Raw genomic sequence first — 12,991 nt, forward strand, 5'->3', positions numbered from 1 at the left:
AATTACTTCCACATAGAAACACTTCCCAGTGGATCTAATCCAGAATAAGGGATGAAATTCAACTGAAGTATCAATACAGCATATACTTGCTTTGGAATACGCCTTCTTATATGGAAATGATAGTAAATAACACTAAAGTCACAATTAGCAGACCAATCCATGATTCATCTTGTGAAGCTAGGCAAGTCTTCTATTAGTCAGTCATTTCTAATTTTATTTGAGCAATAATGGAAATACAACTGACTATTAATGAAATGAATGAATTAAATAAACAACTGTACTTACGTGTTAGATGAAAGATTCCATCACAGGCACTGATATGAGATAAAAAGGCATTTCCCAGGCCTTGCCCGTTGTGAGCTCCTTTCACAAGTCCAGCAATATCCACCACATTTAGAAAGGCAGGAATTTTGCTAAAAAACAAAAGATGGTTTTATTATAAAACAATACTAAGAAATTGTTTTTGTGAGATCAAGCCCCACATCCAGCTCCACTCTGTCAGTGTGGAACCGAACCTGTTTGGGGCTCTCTGTCTCCCCCTCTGTCTCTCTCTGTCCCTCATCTGCTCACTTGCTCTCTATCTCAAAATAAATAAACTTTTAAAACAAAAAACAAAAAACTCAGGGTTCCTGGGTGGTTCAGTCAGTTAAGCATCCGACTTCAGCTAAGGTAATGATCTCACAGTTTGTGAGTTCGAGCTCTGCTATCAGTGCAGATGGAGCCTGCTTCAGATTCTCTAGCCCTCTCTCTCTCTCTGCCCCTCCCTCACTCGTGCACATTCATATGTGCACATGCTCTTTCTCTCTCAAAATTAAGTAAACATTAAAAAAAACCCTCATACCATTAATTTTACTATACTGTTCTGTTGGCCCATGCGTAAAGACACAAAAGCAGTGGAGAACATTTAAAGAGTACACTGAAAACAAGGGAAGGTAATCGCCACAGAATGAGCCAACATAACTTGTGACTGGCGCTGGACTAACTGCTTTACATGAATCACTCAAAGTTCAAAACAACTCCATTAGGTAAATGCTACTTATTAAACCTACTTTAAAGATGAGGAAATTGGGCCTGAGAGGAGTTAAGAAACCTATTTACATATAGGGGATCACTCAGCTAGTGGTAACAAAAATAGGATTCAAACACAGGATATCTGGATTTGCATTTAATCATCATGTAGGCTGGGGCACCCCAGTCAGTTAAGCAACCAGCTCTTAATCTCGGCTACAGTCATGATTTCATTCATGGGATCAAGCCCTGTGGTCAGGCTCTGTGATGGCAACAGGGAGACTGCTTAAGATTCTCTTCTCCCTGTCTCTCTGCCCCTCCCCTCTCCTCAAAATAAATAACTTAAAAAAAATCATCACATAGGTTATATAAATAAAAAATGTATGTAATGATGTGAACCAGTTATCAGCACAGTAATAACCTGGTTGTTAACAACAGCAACACAAATAGAGGTATATACGAAATAACTTTTGCTTTGCTCAAAATAAGGTACAATTAACACAAGTTAGAAACCAAGTTATGAAAGCCAGTCAGTCAGTCATGTAAATATGGAGATTAAGTTGACCCTTGAGCAAAACAGGGGCGAGGGGTGCCAACCCCCGTGCAAATATCCACATATAACTTTATTTTTTAATTTTTTTAATGTTTACTTGTTTTTGATAGAGAAAGACAGAGTGCGATCAGGGGAAGGGCAGACAGAGAGGGAGACACAGAATCTGAAGCAGGCTCCAGGCTCTGAACTGTCAGCACAGAGCCCGACACGGGGCTCGAACTCACAGACCATGAGAAAACCTGAGCCCAAGTCAGCAGCCTAACCGACTAAGCCACCCAGGCACACACCCCCATTCAATCTTTTTATTTCCATTAAGGCATTTAATCAATGTTCACTGACAAAAGAAAAAGGAAATTTTGAGAAGTTAATTCCCTCACTGCCTAAAATTTCAACAAATTTGAAGTCTAAGAGCTTTATTGCTATTGTTTTTCTCTTCAGGTCTCTGAAGAATTTCAGCAATGTCACATGACCACACAGTCTAGCAGTGACAAGGGCCCACATCTAAAGAGTCAGAATGGGGAGAAAAGGCAGCACAATAGCAACCGGGGCCTGTACAAGGCATCTTGGCAGGAGAGCAATCTAGCAGTAGCCAGGGACCAAATCAGCAGCTCCAAATCAGTCAACAAGCCAGAGGGGTCAAAAGACTGGCTACATACAAAGGAACTGAACAAACAGGCACATCAATGGGACAACTGGAGAAATCTAAATGGAATCTATGAATCAGATGGTAATACTGTATCAATGTTAATGCCCTGATTGGTGATTTACTGTGGGAATGTAAGAGAATGGTCTGTATTTAGTAAATACAAATGGAAGAATGGAAGTGCAATGTGGCATCATGTCTGCAACTCACTCTCTCAAAGGTACAAAGAAACTTGGGAGAAGGGCACATAAGCATTCTATGAGTAATTTTGCCTCTTTTGTATAATTTGCAATCTTTTAAAAATAAAAAGGTTTGAAAGAGAAAACAGGGGCTCTTGGGTGGTTCAATTGGTTAAACATCCAACTCTTGGTTTCGGCTCAGGTCATACTTCACAATTCATGAGTTCAAGCCCCATATTGGGCTCTCTCTCTCACTCTCCCCACCCCCCCCCCGCCACCCCCTCACACAGGCACAAGAGTTCTCTCTCTCTCAAAATAAATAAACAACCTAAAACACACACACACACACACACACACACACACACACATTTAAAAAGAAAACAGAAGTCACTTTGAGGAGCCAATTTCAGGAATGTAATTTGAACTATGCCCAATGACTGTGACATTGTAACCAACTGAGTAACACATGAATGAATACATGAGTGAATAAATGCAGACAAGAAAGCTCTTCCTTACAGAAGAATGCCAATAAATGATAAACAAATGGATAGAATTATAAAATCATATGGCAATCATCATTATAATTCTTAATTCATAAAAAAAAACGGATACTCAAACAAATGGATGAAAGTAGAAAAACTAAATAAATGTGGTATATATTTTGTGATTAGTACTCATAAGAATTGCTTATAGACTAGATCTAGAGATGATGAAAGAGGTATCAAAGATAAATCTTGGACTTTGACTTAAGCAACTGGGAAAATAATAGTGCTATTTACTGAAATATGAAAGTCTTAAAGAACAAACTTGGCACAGGCAGGATGAAAATCAAGAGGTCCATTTTGGACATGTCAAGTCTGAGGCGCTTATTTAGTCATGCAGGTGCCAATATCAAGAAGGCAAATTCAGGGATAGAGACAGAAACTTAGGATTTATCACCACATCTAAAATAGTGAGAAACTAAAGGAAAACTAAATTGTTACAAAAACCTCAAATGATACAGAATATGAAAAAGTAAAAAGCACCTAAAAATTCCACTACCCAAAGATAACCATCAAACAGCTTCATATATTTTCCTATGAATATACATGCACACATATAATTTTACATGAATGGAATATTTTTTTTTAATTTTTTTTTTTTTAGTGTTTGTTTATTTTTGAGACAGAGAGAAACAGAGCATGAACGGGGGAGGGTCAGAGAGAGGGAGACACAGAATCTGAAACAGGCTCCAGGCTCTGAGCTGTCAGCACAGAGCCCGACGCGGGGCTCGAACTCACGGACCGTGAGATCATGACCTGAGCCAAAGTCGGACACTTAACCGACTGAGCCACCCAGGCGCCCCACGTGAATGGAATATTATACAGGCTGCTTACTCCCTCTACTTCATACTCCTCAGAAAAAAAGTAACTGCAATGTTAACTGCCAGATGTATCCTTCCTCACCTTTCTCTATGCCCTACATTATTTTTATAATCACCCATAATACAACCATAAATTCTGGAGAAAAAAACTTCTAAATGATTTTATTTATTTACTTACTTACTTACTTATTTATTTTAAAGTAAACTCTACACCACACTTGTGGCTCGAACTCACAACCCGGAGATGAGGAGATGCATGTTCCAGCAACCAAGCCAGTCAGGCGCCCCGTATATGATTTTAAATACATCATTTACACATATTTACTGCGTCTATATAGGGCCACCAAATAAATAATAGCATAAAGATTTTCTTACCTTGCTGGTTTGTGGTACTGGCAAAGAAAGTCAAACCTTTCATCTGGCACAGGTACTCTGCTCTCATTAGGATCAATAGTGCAGAATGGGAAGTTTTCTGCTGAAGCCTGACTATTGGTTAATACATTGAAGAAGGTGGATTTCCTAAAAGAAACAAAAACAATTTCAATCAATTCTTGGGCTAACACTGAGAAAAATTTATCTCATTCTCATTTCAGTGCTCAATAAGATCCATGATAATTATAAAACCAATCAGGAAAAGGAAGGTGGAGAATAAGAGAAATGAATGAAATTTGCTTATAAATGAATTTTTTTACTAACAGAAAAGAATGAAATCTACAACAGTAAAACTCATGATTTATAGATGATGTTCCTATCTCAGTCTATCTGAAACTTGAAAAGCATTTTCCCAAAGAATCTTTGTTATAAGTGATAGCTAGTTTCACATATTATAAAAACTATTTTATTCCTAAAGTATTTGGTAGTACCAGTATCACTTTGCCTGTATCTAATATAATCTTCTCTAGCATAAAGAGAGGTGTGCATCTAGCTAGGTCACTTCCCAAGCATTCTGAATTGGGAAACAGATGCTAATTGTCTAATAGGAAATGGGAAGCTGGAGCTCCTAATTGTTAGTCATAAAGATTACTGCCAAGTCTAGAGTTATGAATTGTGAATTATGAAAAACCAAAATGTGAATTTTTTCAAGGTACAACAAATCAAGAAAAAACCTATTCATAATAAATAAACTGTTGCTAATGCTCTAATTATCAGATTCTTATCAGGTAATACATGCTCAGAGAATGTCAACTCCTATTAACATCAACTACATTTCTAAAATATGGTAATCATAGAGTCAAAAATCATAGAGTAAAATTGATCTAGTCTGTACTATTTTCCAATTCTATCACTAATATGGATAGCAGAGAATTCACTACAGTGCATTTTCTTGCTCCAGAAATTTCCAGGACTATAGCATTCAGATAAGGATTTAAAATGAAAATTACCATTACACATAATTTTTTTTTTAACTGGAGGAATTGAGGAAATAGTTACAGATTATGTCGTTATTGTCAAGCTGGTACTTTCCTTCAAAGGAGACCTGGAGGACCCGAAGAACATGACCAGTTTTCTGAGATATTTCAGAAATATCTCAGTATATTTCTCCCAACAGGGAAAACTATAAAATGTGCTGAACTAAATGGTGACATAAACTGATCCACTCCCTTTAGCTTATTCCTCTCCCCACAAAAAAATAAACTGGTTGCCAGAATCACCCATCAGTCCTATTTATCTAAAATTTAACTAGAACATTTTATTCCTGCAATGAAAATATTATAAAATGTTACAGTAGAAACACTTAAAGTAAAATGTAAATATATTAATTAATACAAACACTTACAGAACACTTGTGCCTTTTGTGGGGGGCACAATTGTATTTTTTTATATTATAGTCCTAAAATTTAAATTTAAAAATTGTAGTATTACAATTTAAAAATTGTAGTATTACCACAGTCATCATAATTACAATATAAAAAGGCCAGAGGATTTATGGAGTTATTTTCAAATTTATGGCTATCATTAAGACAGTATTTTGGGGACACCTGGATGGCTCAGTCAGTTAAGTGTCCAGCTTTGACTCAGGTCCCGATCTCACAGTTCATGAGTTCAATCCCCACATGTGATTCTCTCTCTCTCTCCCCTTCCCCTACTCGTGCATACTCACTCTCTCAAAATAAATAAACTTAAAAAACAAAAAGATAGTATTTTTGACTGCCCACCTTAACAAAAATGTTTTATACTTAGACAAAAAAATTATCCCTTAAAACATACAGAAAAACATAGCAAAAGAAAGTCCCATTATCTCTTAGGCTGAAAAAATTCTTATATACGGTCAAACTAAACTTGGAAGACAAATCCCCATTTACACAAAATGTCTCAACTCGGCCATCGATTTTAAATTTCATAAAAGGTCATTTGTACCTTCCAAGAGTTTTATAAATACAAAAAAGTAAAAATAAGGAACTAGAAAAAGGAAACTTTTTCTAAGGATTATTACTAGAGGCTTCGGTGACAAGTTAAGACATTTTGATCCATTCAAATCTATTAAAAGAAAGCCTTGTAAAAGCAAAGAATTTAAAAGCTTTGCCCTCATCTAGCATGTTAAAGCCCATAGTCTTTTGTGAAATGAGGATTTTACACACACACACACACATTTAGATCCCTTAAGGTTATTATTAAAGCTTCAAAATAGAAGAAAGATTCAAAATTGTTAAGACTCTCTCTTATAAAAGAACAGGCTTACATAAATATTATTTCAGCAATGACAGTATTAAAAAGAAAAAAGAGTCTAGACTTAATGAGTGCCCCCTCCATTTAGGACTTAAATATTTGTGAAATTACATATATTACTGTAATAAAGTAAATCTGACTGAAAAGTTGTTTTATCTAAAATCTTATGCAAAATTACAATATGTATTGGGAAGTCAGGATGCCAATGCAAATTCCCACAGCATTCTGAATTAACCATTTATAAAACACACGTCCAAAACATGGAAGAAAGTAGAATGTTCTTTCACTAAACTGTCAAAAAGTATCTATCTGATAGGTAACAGAAATAAACACAGCTGACAGAAATGGATACCAATACCTGTATACATGAGTTAGTATAACCACATGTATTTTCTAACTCTATGAGGTGACAGGGTCTACAAGCAGTAACACCTCGGCAGCGAAAATCATACGCAGAACCGGATCTTAGTTTCTAAATACCATTCTCCAATTACAGAACCAGGGCTTCCTGGAGACAAGGCTGGGACAGGAAAAATATAATAATAGCCTGAAACATCTTACAGTGTCAGAGAGGAAATGGTTAAAAAAGAAAACAAAAACAAAAACAAAGATGCGGGTATGTCAAAAGGACACAGGAGGCAACCTGAAAGAATTCCCAATGGTCAAAGCCAGAAAAATTTGAGTAACAAAATAAATACTGAGGACACTGGATTACAACCCAAAGAATAAAACGAGTTTCAGTGAGTCCAAATAGAACTACGTAAACAATCAAATAAATAACTAAATATGGGGAAAAAGATAAATCTTCCTTACAGATTTCAAATAATAACATAAAAGGAATAGAGGAAGTAGAAAATCACGATTGGAACACCATACTAAAATAACTGGGGCAGGCAAAATCCACTGAGGAATAATAAAATTTAGTCAGGGAAACTGTAAAGAGAAACAGGATACTTGAATAGCCTCAAAATATCCTTCCCCTATCATATTAATAATACTGTGGGTGGTTTTAACAAATTTTTTGATACTCCTTCCTTCTGGAGGTGGAGCTTCATTCCCTTCTTCTTCAGTGTGGGTTGGACTTAGTGACTTGCTTCTACTTCATGGAGTATAGAAAGGAAAAAAGGATACTTCTACAGTGAAGAAATCTGGCAGATACCACCTTACTCAGTGATCAAGGTTAATATCACCAGTAATAAGTTGTGTCGATATCATATACCCCTCAATATGATGCCATGAGAAAGATACTTCACCTCCATGGTATTATTCCCAAAAGTCCATAGCATGATTTCTGTTATCAAAATATATTACAAAGTTACAGTAAAGCTACAATAGTAAAAACAATGTGGAACTAACATAAAGATAGACACAGAGACCAGTGGAATAGTATGTAGAGAGCTCAGAAATAAACCCTTACATATATGGTCGAATGATCATCAACAAGGCTGCCAAGACCACAAAATGGGGAAGAAACTGTCTCTTCAACAAATGATGTTGAGAAAACTGGACAGCCACACGCAAAAGAATGAAGTTGGAGCCTTACCTTATACCATATGCAAAAATTAACTCAAAATGAATTAAGGACCTAAATGTAGGACCTAAAGCTATAATACTCCTAGAAGAAAACATAAGGGAAAGACCTCATGACATTGGACTTGGCAATGACATCTTAGATATGACACCAAAAGCACAGGCAACAAAAATTAAAATAGAAAAATGAGATTCCATCAAATTTTACAACTTCTGCACATAAGGAAATAATCAAGGGAGTGAGGACAACCTATATAATGGGAACAAATAATGGCAAATCATATGTCTGATAAGGGGTTAATATCCAGAATATTAGAATAAAGAACTCCTATAAGTCAACAACAACAAAAGTAACCTTAAAAAGTTACATACATGGACAAAGGACTTGAATAAACATTTTTCTAAAGAAGATAAACAAATGGCCAATAAGCATATTAAAAGATGCTTAACATCCCTAATCATCAGAAAAATGTAAATCAAAACCACAATAAGATATTATCTCACACTCATTAGGACAGTTATCATCAAAAAACAGAAAGTAACAAGTGCTGGGCCAGATGTAGAGAAATAGGAACTCTAGTACACTATTGATAGAATATAAAGTTTTGCAGCCACTATGAAAAACAGTAAGAATGTTCCTCAAAACACTAAAAGTAGAATTATCACATGATCCAATAACTCGACTTCAGGGTATTCATACAAAATTCAAAGCAGGATCTTGAAGAGATATTTCTACTTCCATATTCATTGCAGTGTTATTCACAATAGCCAAGAGGTAGAAGCAACCCAAATGTCTATCAACAGATGCATGGATAAAGAAAATGTGGTATATACATACAACAGAATACTATTTGGCCTTCCAAAGATAAATTCTGTCCCATGCTAAAACACAGATAAACTTTGAGGAAACTGTGCTCATGCTCAGTGCTGAGTGAAATAAGCCAGTCACAAAAGGGCAAATACTGTATGACTCCACCTCTGAGATAGCTACAGGAGTCAAAATCATGTAAACAGAAAGGAGAATGGTGGTTGACAAGGGCTAGGGAAGGGGGGAAATGGGAAGTTGTTGTTCAACAGGTAGGGAGTTCTAGATCTGCAAGGTGAAAGAGATCTAGAGATCTGTTACCTAATAATGTGAAAACAGCCCCACTGAACTGAACACTTAAGAAAGTTTAAAGAGTAACTTTTATATTGTGTTTCTTACCATGTATTTTTTTAAGTTCACACCATGAAAAAACATCAAACTTGAAATGAGAGACATTATACAAAATACCTACATCCATTCATTTCAAAAATAAATAAAAATTTCCATGACCTTTAAAAGATCTGTACTAGAAAAAAAGGACATTAGTGGGAAACCTGGTGAAATCCAAATAAAATCTACAGCTAATAGTAAATAAATAAATGAGCAAAAAAAAAAAATCTATCTGAAATTACATGGCAACACAACAGAGACCAGAATTCTGAAAAAAAAAAAAAAAACACTGAAAATTAAGATTTAAAAGAAAGCCATCTATCAAGTACTGTTAAGGGATGTAATTACTGCCGAAATAACAGTCGAGAGTGAAAAGGAGAGCAGACTTGTCATCCAAAAGATTATTCAAAACACATTAAAAAGAGAAAACAAATGGGGCTGGGTGGCTCAGTTGCTTAAGCATCGGACTTTGGCTCAGGTCATGATTTCACAGTCTGTGGGTTCAAGCCCCATGTCGGGCTCTGTGGTGTCAGCTCAGAGCCTGGAGCCTGCTTCAGATTCTGTGTCTCCCTCTCTCTCTGCCCCTCGCCCGCTCATGCTCTCTCTCTCAAACATAAGTAAACATTAAAAAAAAATGTTTTTAATAAATAAAAAGAGAAAACAAGGGGCACCGTGGTGGCTCAGTTGGCTAAGTGTCCAACTTCAGCTCAGGTCATGATGTCATGGTTTGTGGGTTCAAGCCCCGTGCCAGGTTCTGTGCTGGCAGCTCAGAGCCTGGAGCCTGCTTTGGATTTTGTGTGTGTGTCTCTCTCTCTGCCCCTCCCCTGCTTGCATTCTGTCTCTGTCTTAAAAATAAATAAACATTTTTAAAAAACTAAAAAAGAAAGAGAGAGGAAGCAAATAATTCCCAAATCACAAATTTCCACAAAAGAGCAGGCGCACTAGAATGCTGACAAGCATACAATAAGATTTAAGTTCATTTAAAATGGTACTGGGTAGTTTGCTTTCCCTTCTACTATGAAACCACCCTCCTGCCATAAAGAGCTATAAAACTAGACAAAACATACAGTAACAGTTTTCTGAGAGAGGACAGTATGTAGCACAGACGGTGTTCCCTGAGAGCACAACAAATGAACTAAGCTCTACAACTGCCCCCGCTCACTGCCTAAAAGTGATTTCAAAGTCACAGCACAGCGAGGGAAAACCAACAGGACCTGGTAGTCATGCCAAGTTGAAGAGACTGAGATGAGAGTATGAGGAGGCCAAACCAGCTAGGATTTATAGGGCAGTGTAATAGAAAGGAAGGAGCTGCAGAGAGAGGGGGCTCTGGAGATCAGCAGAAGGTATCCTCAAGACTACGGCTATGTAATGCTTTATGTATGAATAAATCAGTCTCCAAAAGGCTGGGGGTTGCGGGGGGGGGGGGGGGCCACTCAAAACCAACAGAGTGAACAATTCTCAGGCTCACACAGAGCATGGAATAGTTCACAGTCCTACCAGCCCCAGTAGAGAGATCATGTAATATAAGGGAACCTGGGTAGAGTCCTCAAAAGAGTCACATCCTAGTACGAGGGCCAAAGGAGGACAAGAACAAAAACTATCATGAATTCATAAGAAAACATAATAGGAAACCTCAAAACAATCAAAATGACACACAAATAACTAAATGCCAGAACAAAGTCCAACACGCTTTAAACAAATACTATAAATTCAGTACTCCACATAAAATCCAGTGTCTGGAATAAAAATTACAAGGTATGTAAAGAAGCCAGTAAATACAGACCAAAATCAGGATAAAAGCCAATAAATACAAACAAATCAAGTAATGACAGAGATGATAGAATTGGCAGAGAATGACCTACTAAATATTATAAATCTTTTTAGAATTTTTTGAAGGATACAAAGGGAAATATGAAGACAATGAAGAGTGAAATGAAAGCTATGAAAACTCTGCACACAGAACTATTGTATGAAAAATACAACATCTGAAATAAAATAAAACGGAAAAACACGCTGAAAGTGATTAGCAACAGATGAGACACTAAAAAAAGGGCAATGAACATGAAGACAGAGCAACAGAAACTATCAAATGAAGCACAGAGGGGAAAAAAGATTGGAGAAAAAAATAATCAGAGCTTCAGTGGCGTACTATTATCTAGAGGATTAACACACTTGTAAGAGTCCCAAGAGGAGGGGCAGAGAGTGGCTGGAGCATTTGAAGAAATATTGGCCAAATATTTTACAAACTTAATGAAAATCATAAACTCACAAACCTAAAAATCTCAACAAACTCCAAGCAAAGGAGGCATAAGTAAAACCACACCAAAGCACATGAAAATCAAGCTGCTAAAAACCAGTACCAAAGAGACAATTTTAAAGGCAACTAAAGGAAGAAGCAAAACATTATGTACAGAGAAACTAAGATTAAGAATAACAGTTTTCTCATTGGAAAGCTAGAAAAAAGTAGAAGATAACTTCAAAGTGCTAAAAGAAAAACTGTCCCTAGAATTCTCCCCAGTGAAAATCTTTAAAATATGAATGTGTAATAACCACATGAAAAGATGCTCAACATTATTAGGCATGAAGGAAATGCAATTCAAAACCACTTTACACTTTGGCCATAATAAAAAAGACAGTAAGTACTGCTGTGAATGTGGAGAAATTAGAACTCACATGCACTGCTAGTAGGAATGTAAAACGGCACAGTCACTTTGGAAAACAGTTATGCAGTTCCTCAAATGGCTAAACACAGGTCACCGTACAACACAGAAATTCCACTTCTAAGTATACAAAAGAGATGAAATCATCTGTCTACACCAAAATTTGTATATTCCAATGCTGGGGCAGAGAAAGTACCAATGGCCTGGAAAATACTGTGGTAAAAGAAAGTAGAAAATACTCAAAAAATAGAGAATAAAAGGAATATGAATGAACAGGAAGGCTCCTGACGGCCAAATATGGGCAATCTGAAGAACAAAATAAGTAAAATAGTAACAGATTAAGCAACAGAATAAACTAAGAATCCAATCCCGATAAAAACAAATTATAATCAAACACATGAAAAATGGGGAGCTCTTCCTTACAACAGAATTCTAGCCGATAGAATTTCCATTAGTCCTTCTATAAATTGTTCCTACTATAAACATCAGTAGTGAAAAATCAACATCATATGCTTCATGATATGATGTACTAAGACGTACATGTCACTTCTGTACCCAAAAGTGCATAACCCAAGTTAATCAAAAGAAAACATTCAGCAGACCCATCTCACGCAGTGGTAGCAACCAGAAGAGCTACCCCATGGTACGGTAAAGAAGTCTGAAATACCAAAATGTATTTCTCAAACAAAGGCAATACAATAGAGCAAAAGATAAGCTTTTCAACAAACCTGGGGCTGGAACAACTGAACATCCACATGCAAAAAACGAAAACGAAAACAAAAAATCTGGATACAGACCTTACACCCTTCACAAAAATTAATTCAAAATAGATCACAGACCTAAACATAAAACACAAAACAACAAAACTTCCTAAATAAGAAAACCTATATGACTCTGGGTATGGTAATGACTTTTCAGATACATCAAAGATATGACCCATAAAATAAAATAGTAATAATAGAAAAGCTCGACCTCAATGAAATTAAAAACTTCTGTTCTGTGAAAGGCATGTCAAGAAAATGAGAAGACAAGCCACAGACTGGAAGAAGTATTTGCAAAAGACACATCGGATAAAGAATTGTTATCCAAAATATACAAAGGACTCTTAAAAATCCACAATAAGAAAACAAACGGGGCGCCCCTGTGGCTCAGTCAGTTGAGTATCCGACTTCGGCTCAAGTCATGATCTTACA

At 36.4% G+C, this 12,991-nt stretch overlaps 1 protein-coding gene across 1 annotated transcript in view; it reads right to left on the bottom strand.

The window, feature by feature from the left end:
- OLA1 (Obg like ATPase 1) overlaps positions 1-12,991 on the bottom strand; it is a 170,168-nt gene that overhangs the window by 150,619 nt on the left and 6,558 nt on the right. The window contains exons 3-4 of the mRNA XM_027055467.2: positions 4,122-4,265; positions 286-413 (exon numbers count right to left, since the gene is read on the bottom strand). Of these exons, the coding sequence (XP_026911268.1) occupies positions 286-413; positions 4,122-4,265 (272 nt within the window). The remainder of the gene's footprint in view (positions 1-285; positions 414-4,121; positions 4,266-12,991) is intronic.

Source organism: Acinonyx jubatus, chromosome C1 (genome assembly GCF_027475565.1).
Source record: "Acinonyx jubatus isolate Ajub_Pintada_27869175 chromosome C1, VMU_Ajub_asm_v1.0, whole genome shotgun sequence".
Lineage (NCBI taxonomy): Eukaryota > Metazoa > Chordata > Mammalia > Carnivora > Felidae > Acinonyx > Acinonyx jubatus.